The following is a 15,371-nucleotide window of genomic DNA, read 5'->3' as shown; positions in this document are numbered from 1 at the left end:
CTGCTGTCTTACATGCTCACTTCCACCTTCCACCCTTCCATCATGGGGTGACCCTTGCCAGATACTGGTACCATGCTCTTGGACTTCCCAGCTGTTAGAACCGTGAGCCAAATAAAGTAATGTGATTTAATTTCTCTGTCAACTACCAAGCCCATGGTATTCTGTTGTAGCAACAGAAAATGGACTAAGACAGGGACCAGAGAGGACTGCCTGGGTAGGTGGCCTGAGAAGACCTTTCTGGTCACTGCTGCCTGGGGGGCAGTGGTAAGGAGGCAGTTGGGAGGCCTGTGATTTGCTGTGGTGAGGAGAGTCTGTCTTGTCTTGGGAGTACTGCCTATCTCACCCTCCCTGTGGGCAGGTGGTTCTCTGGTACCCAGTGAAGAGGGCACCCTCCTCTGCCCCCTGCAGTCAGGTCCTATTACAATTCAGATTTGAGGTGCACAGGCCGAGAGAAGCATGGTGAAAATCTCTGGGCACTTCTGACACATTTCCCTAACCGATTCCTTACATTTAGTCTCACTGACATGGAAAAATATACTTGGGCATTAATTCTGTAGTTTAAATACAAAGGAGATCATTATTCCCTTCTATTGTTCAAGATGAAACAGGACAGAACAGGCTCACTGTGCCTTGGCACAGTTAGGATTTCTAACAAGTAACCCTAAAAATAGATCCTGTTAAAGGCGATAAAAGACACATTAAAAATACAAAGGTTAGTCTTGCCAAAAAAGAGAAAAGAAAAGAAAAAATTAGACCCAAATGTGATTAAGCCTGCAGATCCAATTACCGACTTACAGAAAATACAGAGGACAAAGACATATGTTAAATTACAAAATAGGATAAAAATAAGCAAAATCCAGACTGTGGGAAAATCTATAGGACAAAAGAGCTGCTTTCTTCAATGATAAATTACGAGGGAAAGAGGGTTAGTGATAGAAGGAAAACCTATGGATTAAGAGACTTAAAAGGCATGCCAACCAATCACGATGGGTGAATGTGGATTCAAATACATTGTTAAGCAAATACAAGTTTTAAGAAAAAGTTAGTAATTTGAACACTGATTAGGTACTTGATGATATTAAGGAATTACTGTGAATTCTTTTTCAGATATGATAATGGTAGGGTGGTTGCATTAAACCTAAAAAGCATCCTGAGCTTCTTTTAGTGATCCATCCTGAGATATTAAAGGTGGATCCGTTCCAAAATAAGTTAGGGGTTGGGGCCGTGAGTACAACATAAGAGGAAACACAATTGGCCCTGAGTTAATAACCGATGATGGGTTCATGAGGGGCCATCTATTCTCTCTACTTGCACATGGCTGAAATGTTCTATGATTATTTAGAAAGCCCAATACATTTTCTAGACTAAGTGAAAAATCTTAAGCTTAAATATAAAATAAGAACTTTTCTTCAAAATAATAACTTCAAATATTTAAATAAAGAATGGCAGTCACAAAATGTGTAACTGGGTGCTATCTTACTTCATTTGAAAGGTGAGGGAAGAGCCCCAGGGCAAAAGAACCAAGGCTTAGGCCGGCGTCCCTCCAGGCTCTTCCCTTCAGAGTGGAAGGTTATATCCAGACTTGGGTTATAACATGGGCCTGGAAGGCAGAAATTGCAGGATCGAATTAGCTTCCAAAACATATTTTATTGCCTTGAATCACCATATGTCCTTTTATATATAAATCCATGTGCAATGGTATGTATGTTAAGATGTAAACGGCATGATGATGAGAAAGCAAAGTGCACTGTGATCTTCCTTGTCCCTTCATGACAGTCCCTAAATGTGTAGCCCATGTAGACAGATTCCCATGAGTGAAGTAAATGCACGTGGGGTATACCTGATGAGGGCACTGGACTGTAACCTGTTGAGGTGACTCATTTCAGATATTGTGTAGGTGTGTCTTATTCTTGAAATTAGGCTGGTGGCCTGTCTCAGACAATTACAACAGAACATCTTTTTATAAAATTCTAAGGAACTTTGACACACAAGAGGGTTTTTCTTCTCCCTCTGTTTAAAGCAATACTATGAGAGTTTAGCTAATGCCTTTGGGTAAAATGCAATGACTTACCACGCAAAGAAGCCAAAGCACAACATAGAGTATTTGGGTCTTAGAGAAGAGATCTTGTCCAAATTTTATGCAAACAATGGCCTCCAGGAAACCAATGACCCTAATCAGACAGAGAACAGAGGGTAAGTATTAATCCATCTTACCAGAGGATACACATTATCCAAAATATGCATGATTGAATCAAAAAGTTCAACTTATCACGTGATTTCTGCCCCAAACACTGGTAGCAGGTACCCCACAAAATAACACTGTTCAAGCCAACGGCATTTACTTCGGAAATAATAAAGAATTTTTCACCTCTGCCTTCTTCCCAGACCAAAATCATGACTCATAAATTTTAATAGCTAGGGCGCTGGCATCACCCAACTCAGCCCCTCCATTGCTATAAGGGTGGGTGATCACGCCGCCTCTGCTGGAACCCTCTCAGGCACAGGGAACCTACTACCTTTGCAAGGTGGCTTATTTTTCTGGTCAAACTCTTTAGCAGTTAGAAAGTTTTTCTCTGTCTCAGGCTGGTATCTGCCTCCTATACCTCCTACCCTGGGTCCTGACATTGCCCTAGCATGTCACAGGTGAGAAAGCATCATTTCAGTGGAGGAACCCTGAAGGCTTTTTTACTGTACTTCTGAAGTCTAGACTGTGATTAAGAGGCTAGCTGGCTGCCACACAGGGTGAGTTTGACCCTTCCAAGGGAGTCTTTCAATAATTTGAAGGCATTAATCACATTCCTTCCCAGCCTTCTAAGAATTTCCAGATTAAATAGCCCCGTTTTTGGTGACAATATAAACCCTTTACCTTCTCTTGATATGTAAAAGATTGTGCTAAATACAATTTTTTTTTTTAAGGAAATGCCACACACTTCATATTTCCCCTTTAAGGCATTAAAAAAGCCACTCTTGTGTTCTGTATCTTCATTTATGGCTATAAAAATTGGGCTTTTCTAAAGGTTCAGGACTTGGAGGTAAGAATGGATGAGGTGAGGTTGACACAGTTGGCCATGAGATCCCAGGCAGCATAAGAATAGTGATTTCAGACAAGTCCATTTTATGCATTGCTTGCTCAAGATAAGATCTGGACATTCCAGGAATGGTGTACTCACACAGATGTTTTCTAAAAAGGCAAGAAGGGGCAGGGCATGGGGGCTCACACCTGTAATCCCAGCACTTTGGGAGGCTGAGGCGGGCGGATCACTTGAGGTCAGGAGTTCAAGACCAGCCTGACCAAGATGGTAAAACCCCATCTCTGCCAATAATACAAAAATTAGCCAGGCATGGGGGCACAAACCTGTAGTCCCAGCTATTTGGGAGGCTGAGGCAGGAGAATCACTTGAGTCTGGGAAGTGGAGGCTGTGGTGAGCCAAGATGGCACCACTGCACTCCAGCCTGGGCAACAGAGTGGGGCTCTGTCTCAAAAAAAAAAGAAAAAGAAAAAGAAAAAAAAGGCAAGAAGGGCTAAGAAGGCCTTTGGCACCCCAGCTTACTGGCAGACACAGTGGTCACTGCCATCATCAACAGTGCGGATGGCTCTAAACAGCTGAAGGCCTGAATGCCTGGAGTTAGAACCACGTCAGCAGAGCAGAAAGTCTCCGGAATGTGTCTTTAGAGAGAGTCTGGGGCTATCTTTTCCCCTAGCCCAAACCAAATAAGGTTTAAGGTTTAAGAGTGGTTGGCTTGAATCTTTAAAGCGCTGCTCCACAAAACGTATCACATGTGAGAAAGCATCATTTCAGTGGAGGAAACCAGGTTTTTTCACTGTACTTCTCAAGTCTAGACTGTGATTAAGAGGCTAGGTGGCAGTTACATGTTTGGTATTCCAGTCTGTGCAGTGAGGAGACATAAAAAGGATGATTTTATCTTTGGTTGGGACTTCCTGAAGAACTCCTATGTTGGGAGTGTTGGGCCCAGGACATAAGTGTGATTACCTACCCATAAGCCAGACAGAACACCCTGAGTTTATTATGAAAGATTTCTGAATATTCAACTAGACTTGAGGGCCGCTACTTTTTTTTTTGTTTTTTTTTTTTTTAATGGAGTCTAGCTCTGTCGCCCAGGCTGGAGTGCAATGGCACAATCTCAGCTCACTGCAACCTCTGCCTCCCTGGTTCAAGCGATTCTACTGCCTCAGCCTCCTGAGTAGCTGGGACTACAGGTGTGTGCCACTACACCCAGCTAATTTTTGTATTTTTCGTAGAGGCAGGTTTTCACCATGTTGGCCAGGCTGGTCAGGAACTCCTCACCTCAAATGATCCATCCACCTCAGCCTCCCAAAGTGCTGGGAATACAAGCATGAGCCAGCCTGAGGCCCCTTTTAAAAGCATGCTGATTGGCCTACTAAAGCTGTGTTTCTCAAACTTTTGTGATCTAAGACCCATTAAGAACCATGGCAAGAAACACAATTTTCACTGTGATTCAGTATACAGGAGCACACACACACACACACACACACACACACTCACTCACTGAAACAAAAGCTTCATAAGACAATTTGCATCCCTATTCTGATATTTTTCTATTCTATTTCATTTTAAGAAAATACTGGCCAGAACCCAATCATTGGCTTCATAATGGCCTGAAGTTTGTTTTTATTTTTATTTTTTTGTTTTTTTAATTTTTTGAGACTGTCCCTGACTCTGTTGCCCAGGCTGGAATGCTGTGGCATGATCTCGACGCACGGCAACCTCCACCTCCCAGGCTCAAACAATTCTTCTGCCTGCCAAGTAGCTGGGATTACAGGCTCACGACACCACACCCAGCTAATGTTTGTATTTTTGTAGAGACATGGTTTTGCCATGTTACCCCGATTGGTCTTGAACTCCTGAGCTCAAGTGATCCACCCACTTCAGCTTCCCAAAGTGCTAGGATTACAGGTATGAGCCACTGCGCCCGGCCAACCTGAAGTTTTTTCTGAAGACCAGTGCTTTTGAGTTAGCGACTTTAGGATATGATTTGCTTCAATGTGCTGAGGAGTCTTAGCTAAGCCATTGTCCGTGTGTGTGGGCACATCTCATGAAAAGGTGGCTAGGAGGAGGTGAGGGGGTCGGCTATGGGATTATATAAGTGTGGAGAGTCCCGGACTGAGGCCTGGGCATGGGAAAGGCACAAGGAAGGGCCAGGAATCAGGGGAAAGGGCTGAGTTGAGGTCAGGATAACATAGACATAGAAGGCCACCCTTAGGCTTGGCTTTTAGTCTGAGGGTATCCTAGAGGGTCTAGAGCAGAGGGTTTAACACGGTTCTCTCTCTCTCTCTCTCTCTCTCTCTCCATATATATATATATGTAATTTTATTTTATTTTATTTTATTTTATTTTATTTGAGACAGCGTCTCACTCTGTCGCCCAGGCTGGAGTGCAGTGGTGCAATCTCAGCTCACTACAACCTCTGCCTCCTGGGTTCAAGAGATTCTCCTGCCTCAGCCTCCCGAGTAGCTGGAACCACAGGCGCATGCCACCACACCTGGCTAATTTTTCGTATTTTTAGTAGAGAAAGGGTTTTACTATGTTGGCCAGGATAGTCTCGATCTCCTGACCTTGTGATTCGCCCGCCTTGGCCTCCCAAAGTGCTTGGGATTACAGGCATGAGCCACTGTGCCTAGCCAGTTTGCTTAATATATATTATATATATATATATATTTTTTAATTTTCAGCTTTTATTTTACATACAGGGGTTACATGTGGAGGAATGCTACATGTGTATATTGGACCCAGGTAGTGAGCATAGTACCCAGCAAGTAGTTTTCCCACCCATGCCTCGCTTCCTCCCTCCCTAGTAGTGAGCAGTGTCTATTACACTGATGTTTATGTCCATGTGTACTCAATGTTTAGCCCCCACTTTTAAGTTAGAATATGCAGTATTTGGTTTTTCATTCCTGCTTAGGATTATGGCCTCCAGCTGCACCCATGTTGCTACAGAGGACATGATCTCGTTCTTTTTTATGGCTATTATTCCATGGTGTCTATGTACCACATTTGCTTTATCCAGTCCACCACTGATGCGCACCTAGGTGGGTTCCATATCTTTGCTATTGTGAACAGCATGGTGATGAATATTCAAAAACCTTCTGCTGACTGAACAGAACTGTGTCAGAAGACAAGAGCAGAAGCAGGGAGGCTACTGCGCTCATCCAGACACGGGGGCTCAGGTTGGGGCTGTGGAGATGGTGAGAAGTGGTGGGAACCCAACAATCACATGGGCTCCTGTAACCACCAGCAACTGCCCCCACCATTACCTCTGGCCCACTAGAGGGAGTCCTCATCAATAGCATCCTTCCAGAGGGCTAACATTACTTTTCTACCAAGACTCAGAGGGCGGCTAGTTTAGGGCTGAGGCCCAAGGCTTGAGCACAGTGGGAGCCTGTATTAAGCCCACCAGTGTGAGACCACCTACCTCCTCCTACCTCTCACCCCCAGGGGGGCTGGGGGTTCCTCCGCACAGCTCAGCAATAGGTCCCTTTACTCAGTTCAACTTTAAATCTCTTTGAACTTTCCCAGGATAAGCTAGGTGGCCAAATTGTGGCTTAATGGAATTCAGTCAGGGCCTCCATTCCCTGTGGTGCCATCCACCATCCTGTATCTTGATTTGGCAAGGTTAAAAGGTAAATAAACATTTGGGCAGCCTGAGGTGCTTCTGCTGGGAGCAGGCACTAGAGATTCCTGACCTAGGGCTGGTTACTGGCGCACGTACTCCCAGCACCCCTGATTTGAGGAGCCAGCTCCACAAGGTGGGAAAAAAGATGATGTTAATGCAGAGCCCAGAGTCAGGAGCTCTTCGGTGAGTTGAGTGAAGCAGGCATGCTAGCAGGGTTGTTGTAGGAATCTGGGGGATGAAAGCTCTAGGCTAGTGTGTGTGAGCCAAACTTGAGAAGCAGAAGAGGAGTTTTTGGCTTTCCAACAAGACTGCACGTGGATTCTGAGGATGCCACAGCAATGCCGGGGACATGGAGGCCGGGTACCTGGCTGCTGCATCCCACACGCACTGCTCCACAGCTGCACAAGCAATCCCTGGACGGCTCAGAGGGTGGGTGAGCCCCTCTCCTGGCAGCCAGGGGCCGGCCTCCAATAACATGGATGGAGACGTGAATCCATGTTAGCTCAATGACCACACAATCACACAGGATGACACGAAGCGTTCTCCAAGTTCAGGAGTGAGCTTCTAGTTCTGATTAGCGGGGGCAAGGACACCTTTTTGGAGGAAGCGAGAGCTAAGTGTGGCATAAACAATAGAAACAATTCCTACTGTGCTCCTCTGAACTTTCTAACTTCCAAAGAATCCCCGGGGCAAGGAGGGGAGGGGAGAAGCGGGTCTTGGGTGGCAAACCCAAAACTGTTCTGCTTAGTCGTTTAGATACTTAGTAGGATTTGGGGCAAGATGCCATCTGAACACAGGGGGGTCAGCTGCTAAAAAAAAAAAAAAAAGCTTTGTAACTACTGTCAGAGCTTCTGAGATGTCAGTGGAGGTGTACTTGAGTGCAGGGAATGGGGTGTGGCAAGATACAGGGAGGATGAACAGACACAGTCATGAGGAGAAGGGGAACTGGCTATAAAGCTATACCAGCAGGACGGCGGTGATGCCCTTTTGCTGGGAAGGGACTCCCCTCCTGACATCTGTTCCCCTGTGTTTGCGCCCTCTTCCTAGAAGGAAGCTCATGCTCATAGCTGCATCTACCCTTTAGACAGATAGTCGGGGCTGGGTAGTGGCCCATGCCTGTAATCCCAGCACTTTGAGAGGTCAAGGTGGGAGGACTGCTTGAGCCCAGGAGTTCAAGACCAGCCTGGGCAACATGGTGAAACCCTGTCTCCACAAAAACTAAAATATAATTAGCTGGACACTGTGGTGCATGCCTATAGTCCCAGCTACCTGGGAGGCTGATGTGGGAGGACTGCTTGAGCCTGGAAGGTCAAGGCTGCAGTGAGCTGTGATCACTGACACTCAACTCCAGCCTGGACAACACAGCAAGACTCTGTCTCAAAAGAAATAAAATTTAAAAAGAAAGAAAGCCCGAACTATGGGCCTGGAAGAACAACAGAACAAAAGCACAATTATGAGAAATTGTAAGGAGGAGAGAGGGATAGAATGGGAAGTCAACAAAGGGGATTCAAAAGAGAAAAGTGAGAGGAAATCCAGGACAGATGTTGCAGAGGGAAGAGGACAGTTTCAAGAAGGCAGATACTGTATAGAAGATCCGAGAAGAGGATGGGGAAAGGACTGGCTGGTTTGGAGCTGACCTTGGAGAGCAGCAGAGGTGGGAACTTATTGTGATGGACACATTAGCAGAGGTGGGATAACAGGCAGCGAGGAAACTGGTCAGATGAGGAGCAGCTCTGGCTGCCTCTGGGAGGCAGGATGCAGTCCTGGGCCCTCAGGCAGGGTAGGCTCACTCTCCCGTGAGGGTCCACCCCATGCACTCCCAGGAAAAGGAAAAGCCAACTGTGCACTGCTGTTCCAGCAGACCCTTGGCCACCTTCCTCCTAGGACCAGGCGAAAAAACACTGCTTCTATTTAAACTGGGCCAATACTCTTTTTGAGGCAGAGAAGCTCAATTCTAATTGGGGTGGAATGGGGAAAAGACAAAGATGACATAAACCCCACACCTGGGGAATTTGTTCACATCAGTCTGGCCCCAAAACTCCCACCGAGCTGAAGGAATACCATGTGACATCTAAATAAAGAGCCCACCTTTCCACGTGGCTGCTTTCTCCCTGTCAGGGATCCCATTCCCTTGCTGGATGGCGCCCTCTCTTTGCTGAGTGCAACACCTTTCGTATAACAGGTTTAAAAGCTCAGTCTATGGCACAACTGTTAGGGATGACATGTATTTAGCTACAACAGCAAGTAATTCATAAAAACATTTTGAGGATACCATGTTTATAGAAGAGAAAGTACCCTCTTCAGGAGAAAAAGGTTGGAGTGCTGGGAAAGAACCCCAGGCGGGTACTCCTATTTGACCTTTGCCTTTCCCCTTCCACCTCCCAAAAGGCAACATTCAGAAAGTCACTATTTAGGGCACTGCTCCCTCTCATTTCTCCACCTTACCAAAGTCTGAGATCATTCCAAAATTAGTGAAAAGAAAGTTATAAAGCAGCTACTAGTGATTAAAGGAAACCACACACTTAAGTGTTTTCTGTTTTGATAGGAGAGGAAATAATGACAAAACGTCGGGGAGATAGAGCTGGGGCAGAGGAAGGAAGTGGGTGGCCTCCGGGGTCAGGAGAGCGGGAGGTTGTGGTTCCTGTTTCACCTTCCCTAGCTGGCAGTGTGGACCGTGCAGGGGGCAGCTCTCACGGTTGTTCACACTCACAGGAGGATCCACTGGGTGTGATTTATGAGGTGGGCTTTATTATTTTTCAGCACAGCTCACTGGTTCTCACAAGATTCATCAATCTTGATATCACACTGTTCCGGGGGTTCTCAATTCTCAGTAAAGCACACTAAGTTAGCCCAATGATCCCTCCTTTGCATTTCACTATATTTTAATCACTTTCAAACAAGCCACAACTTTCTGGGGCAGTGTTTATCACTCTTCGGCATAGTTAACTTTTTTCCTTTTTTTTTTTTCTTAAAAAAAAAAAAGAGGGAGAGAGAAAGACAAGGTCTTGCTCTGTCATCCGGGTGGGAGTGCAGAGGCACAATCATAGCTCACTGCAGCCTTGACCTCCTGGGTTCAAGTGATCCTTCTGCCTCAGCCTCCAGAGTCGCAGACTACAGGCATGTGCCATCATGCCTGGCCGACTTAAAACACTTTTTGTGGAGACAATGTCTCGCTATGTTACCCAGGTTGGTCTCAAACTCCTGGCCTCAAGCGATCCTCCCGCCTCAGCCTCCTAGATTGCTGAGATTACAGGCATGAGCTGCCATAGTGGAGTTTACCTTTGCCATTTCTCCCTCCGTGTGGATGGTGTTTTATGGTTGTTCAATTAGAAAGAAACTTGTCATGACACGACCTCTCTCTCTGACCCACCTATTTTCCTCAACACGTAAATCGATACAATTCTGTGGAAAAAGAAATCCACTCCACAGCAGAATAATAAGACCTTGCTAAGGACTTTTAAATATGAAGCAAAATGCACGTGGAAAGAACGCGTGAGTGGGAGAGAAGAGCTCAAATGCAGGAAAGCCCATTTCCTCCTTGGACAATCCTTTAGAAAGAGCGGCCCACATCCCTTCTTCCAGGACACAGGGCCCCCACACAAGAAGCGGGAGCGCTGCCTCTGCTCTGTCAGAAATCTGGGAGATGTGTGAATCCTCCCTCCTGCTATATCATGAACAAAGGAAACCAAATCCATCTTATCACCCTTTACACTGCAACCACTTCGGGTAAGAAAATCAAGCTTACAACACAGAACTTATGAGAAACAAATAACAATAGCCCTTAGTCTTCTGGGGTCAGGAGGAACCTTCCTAAATCTAACCTGAGTATCAACATTTTTAGCCTTTAAAACTATGTCACCCTTCAGAATCTAGATGACAGCTGGAAACACACACACACACACACACACACACAGAAAAATGGAAAGGAATGACATTAAAATATTAACAACAATTATCTCCAAATGGTTGACTTCTTTGGGTGATCTTTAGTTCCTTCTAGATCCTTTACTGAATTTTTATCATTGTGCATGTATTACTTTTTAATTGGGAGAATGTACTGTTTAAATATCTGTGAAAAGTAATTTCTTCTCTATAATGGGTGTGTGTGTATATATATATATACACACACACACATACATATAAATAAAATCTTGTCCACCTGCCTTCACAGAAAAATTATACTGAAAGGCTGTTAACACAGGGTCAAGAAATACCCAAAGAAATTTAGGGCTTAAGTGGTTTTTAAATCTCCACAATAACAGATTACTCACCCAAACACCCAGCACTGTGTTCCTACGCGCTTGCACTGTGTGTCGGTGAGGTAAGCGTAGTACTGTCTGAAAGAACAAAGTTGGAATTCATTGAGAGCTGCTGGAAGACCAGCAAGTCAGGACATAATTAAATCACTTTGACAGAGTGAATGTAAAAACCGTCCCTCCATGTCCTATGTCAGGCTGCCTGGTCTAGGTCTGTTCAAGAGAAGAGAAAGCCAGTGCCTGTTGAAACATTCCTGTAAGAGATTCAGCATTTGGGTTAGGCTGGAGGGAGCGGGGAGCATCATTTAAAGGGCCAGATTATTGTCTGGTCTGAGTGCCAGGGTGTTTGCAACTAACTGATCACAACCATTTACAGATTTCTTTGTTCCTTTTCCACTCCCAGTGCTTCACTCAAGTAGCCTTATTAAAAAAAAAGAAAAAGAAAAAAAAAAAAAAAAACTAAAAAGAGCCAGATTATTGGCAAAGGCAGTCTGGATTCAGTGGTAAGACTTTCACAGCCCTGCCCAAAGCAAGCCCGGGTGGGTGTTTCCATGTCTAGCTCCGTGGAGGTGACTCCAGAGAGTGAGCAGCACTGTCCATCGGTTGTCTCCTCTGGTTCTCTCCAGGACAAAGGTTGCTGATTGTAACCAGGCAAAAAATATACAGATTTTTGGCTTTCAGAAACTGGAATGGGACCCCAGCTATATCTCACTGCCATTGAGTGCCAATTACTTGGAATGTTACTGACAAGTTCAGAAAAAAACAGGCAATGACATGGTGCTGAAAGGCTCAGAACAGCACCATCCGGTAGAAATGTAATGCAAGCCATAAATGCAATTTTAAATTTTCCAGTAGACATGTTAAAAAAGTAAAAAGGAACATATAAAATCCATTTTATTAATGTGTTAAACTAATATTTAAACAAATATATTAAAACATTATAATGAAGTATTTTATATTCTGTTTTGGCCCCAATTCTTCAAAGTCTGGTGGGTAGCTTCCATGCACGGCACGTTTCATTGTGGACTGATCACATCTCTGTGCTCAACAGTCACAGGTGGTGAGTGGCTTCTGTGTGGGACAGCACAGCTTGGAGTCTTGGAAGTACCCCTGAAACTCAAGCCACCCCTGCAGCAGCAGCATCTGAACCAGAAACTCATCATCTTTTTGGGGTCACTGACTCTTTGAGGATTTGACGAAAGCTATGACGAAGGCATAACACTTTGCATTAAAGTTCAGGGGATTCACAGATACCTGAAGCTCATCCATAAACTACTGTCTCCTCACCCCAAAGACCAGAGTGAAGAATTCTAATTATAAAGAATGTAGCTTTTCCTCTAACTTCATATTGTCATGTCCTAATATGTCTTGACCATTTTAGCTACTTTACCCTCTAACTGGACCCATTTCCTTACATTGTACTTTATATTATCAGATTAAAAGCATGTTCACTCAAATATCTTCTCAAAGCAGATTCGTGTGAAAGTCTAATAAAGAAGGAAGAAGCTGGAGATGTGGTGTGTACGATTTACACTGAAGCCTCTAAACTCTCCTTTCGGAACCTAACATTTGCTAAATGGGGTGGCTGTGTTAAAATCCATTAGCAGCATGTCCATCTTTCCAAGTAATTTGTCAAAGAACCTCCTTACATGGGAACTGCCTCAAACAGTGTTAAGGGCACAGGAAGTGCCTGATTTTTTAAACAACGAGAGTTGTGGAGAAATCCATAGGGTATTATAAAATTTTGAGGATCTCTCAAGAGTTCAAAACATTGGATTTTTAGTGTCTAGTTTTTGTTTTGGAATGTTTAATACTGAAATTTTATGATAAATAATACATAATTTGCTATTCTGTTCTATGAAGAAACTTCTTTCCATTCTTACTTTATTGATTGCTCTTAATTTTATGAAAGAGCTGCAGTGAATCTTTTCTGAAAAAATTATAAAATCTCAAATTAAATTACATTTTAAATGGGGACTCTAAACCATTAAGAAAAAACAGGATTTATGAGATAATGACTGCAATAGACCACTGATCTATGAAGTTTCAAAGGGCTGCTGGCTTACCCACTCTTCTTTTCCATTCTGGTCATAACAAAAAGAACAGATGGGAATGTTAGGCTTAACTCCTCAGGACTTGGACATGTCTTACTTGGTTTGTTGAATCCAGGATCTGGAGATTTTTTTTTTTTTTTTTTTTTTGTAATAATGAATGATAACAAGAAGAGGTGCTGGCTGGAAGGTCTGTTTGACCAAGGTGTGGATCTACTGTCCTTGGCAAGTAAGGCCCGCTGCTTGTGGGGTTTGCAAGCACATTAAAAATAATGAAATAAGCAATCTTACAGCTTCTGAAAAGCTAACTCTTTTAACTGCTTAGATTATATTTGTACCTTTGGCAGATTTTTGGTGTTGCTACTCATTACTGCCAGTATTCCATATTAGTTATAAAACCCAAATGCTGTTTCTAAATAGGAAAAATGAAACAAATGAAAATGCTTGCTTTGAACCGCACTGGGACCAGCCTACTTGAGGGATGGTGTCTGAATAAGCCTCACCTCTAGGGCCCCACATGAATCCAGGGGATAATGGCAGGAACACCCAAGCTTATCTCAGTTGTCCTGGAGGACTGCAGGAAGGGTCTTTTTAAAAGGAAATTAAATTAATTGGGTCTGAAAAAGCTAAAAGCCTCATTCAAAAAATAATGTCATTTATGACTTCAGTTCTACCATAAAAACATTTGCATTTTTCCAGTAATCTCATTTTTAAAAAACTCAGCATCACTATGCTGTTATTTTTTTCTAATATGATGTTATAGGAGAAAAAAAGATCAGCAGTCCAAGACTGTAAAGGAATCTGATGATAATGGATAGTACTATTGGTGTGGTGTTGATCAAGTGCTTCCCTTTTTTAATGTCTGGTTAATGTTACTGACATCTGAGAACAAAACATTTTCTTCATATTCTGGATATATAATTCTTTATGATGATATTTTCATGGAAAATCTGCTAGTTTATGTGACTTTCCTTATGCTAAACAGGACAATCTAAAGCAAGTTAATGTTCTCATATGACAGTTGGGCTTGTGCAGAATTACCTCACTGTGGGAGCCGTGATGCCACCAATAAAGAGAATTCTACCCCAACTTAATGGATGACTGGCTTGGAACACAAAGATATGCTTCAAGAAGAAGGTATTCAACTCAGTCAGCTGAAAAAGACGGAGAAATTAGTCAACCTGGTACCTCATGCTAATTCAAAATCCTCTATTCCTTAAATAGACATTCTACAATTAGAAATAATTGCTATGTTCAAAGCATTTTCGGAGAATAGATGTGGTCTTCCAAGGGTTGCTATTCAAACTAGTTAACAGCCAGTACATTATGGGCAGGGACCAATTGGAGGCCCAGGGAGAGGTGGTGGGGGTGGTGGATAGGCACGTAGGGGCACAGGATATCAGCTATTTGTCATGTTTCCTTGTTTGTATTATTGTTACTCAGCTCACACGTGTGATCTACTGGGATAGTCAGGAGAGAAATGCTTTCAGCATACAGAAATCATGAAAGCAAACCTGTGCCACAGAACACCTATGCTGCCGTAGAGAAATCAGGCCAGGTCTAAGAGAATTCCCACTGTAGATAAGTAAGCTCTTTAATAATCGAAGCTTGAGGCCATGTGCAGTGGCTCATGCCTATAATCCCAGCACTTTGGGAGCCCGAGGCAGGCAGATCGCCTGAGGTAAGTTGTTTGAGACCAGCCTGGCCAAAATGGTGAAATCCCATCTCTACTAAAGATACAAAAATTAGCCAGGCGTGGTGGTGGGCGCCTGTAATCCCAGCTACTCAGGAGGCTGAGACAGGAGAATTGCTTGAACCCAGAAGGCAGAGGTTGCAGGCTGCAGTGAGCCGAGATCATGCCACTGCACTCCAACTTGGGTGACAAGAGTGAAACTCCATCTCAAAAAAAAGCAAAAGAAGAAGCTGGAGACACGTCTGAGAGATGACGATGGACTTGTGCAGCACACGCCTGGGACAGAGCAGATCCTCTACCAAAGGCAGTCCTTAAAAGTGGGTGTGAAGGGTTGGTCCAAGTTTCAGCTGGGAGCAGTAGTCCTTTTCCCTGAGGTTAGCATCTTCATGCAGTTCATCATGATAAGTAGCACAAAATATCTTGTGGCTGGGACATGGCTGCTCTCTGGCTGGATCCCGGATCCAGGTATGCTCCATCGCATACCACCAGGTGGTTCCACCCTAGCAGCACTATACTACCCTCCTTGACAAATCCAATCATTCTTCCTTCTAATATAAGAAAGCTTCTGCTTTCCATGACATTGGGCCTGATAAGGCAAAGCTTAATCCCAACCCATCTACGGTCCTGTTTTTAAAGGTACTGACCTCTCCAAACCATGGTGACTACTTACTTAACTATTCACATACACTTCTGTATGCATAAACTCCACTTATTGAG

The 15,371-nt window shown here is 43.9% G+C and overlaps 1 protein-coding gene across 1 annotated transcript in view; it reads right to left on the bottom strand.

Moving 5' to 3' along the window:
- The window catches only part of PTDSS1 (phosphatidylserine synthase 1), a 71,624-nt gene that overhangs the window by 13,152 nt on the left and 43,101 nt on the right, over positions 1-15,371 (bottom strand). The window contains exons 8-10 of the mRNA XM_008001153.3: positions 14,003-14,115; positions 10,926-10,991; positions 2,072-2,171 (exon numbers count right to left, since the gene is read on the bottom strand). Coding sequence (XP_007999344.1) covers positions 2,072-2,171; positions 10,926-10,991; positions 14,003-14,115 — 279 coding nt within the window. The remainder of the gene's footprint in view (positions 1-2,071; positions 2,172-10,925; positions 10,992-14,002; positions 14,116-15,371) is intronic.

The sequence above is a fragment of the Chlorocebus sabaeus genome, chromosome 8 (genome assembly GCF_047675955.1).
Source record: "Chlorocebus sabaeus isolate Y175 chromosome 8, mChlSab1.0.hap1, whole genome shotgun sequence".
Taxonomy (NCBI): domain Eukaryota; kingdom Metazoa; phylum Chordata; class Mammalia; order Primates; family Cercopithecidae; genus Chlorocebus; species Chlorocebus sabaeus.
This window is presented reverse-complemented; position numbering and strand designations above follow the sequence as displayed.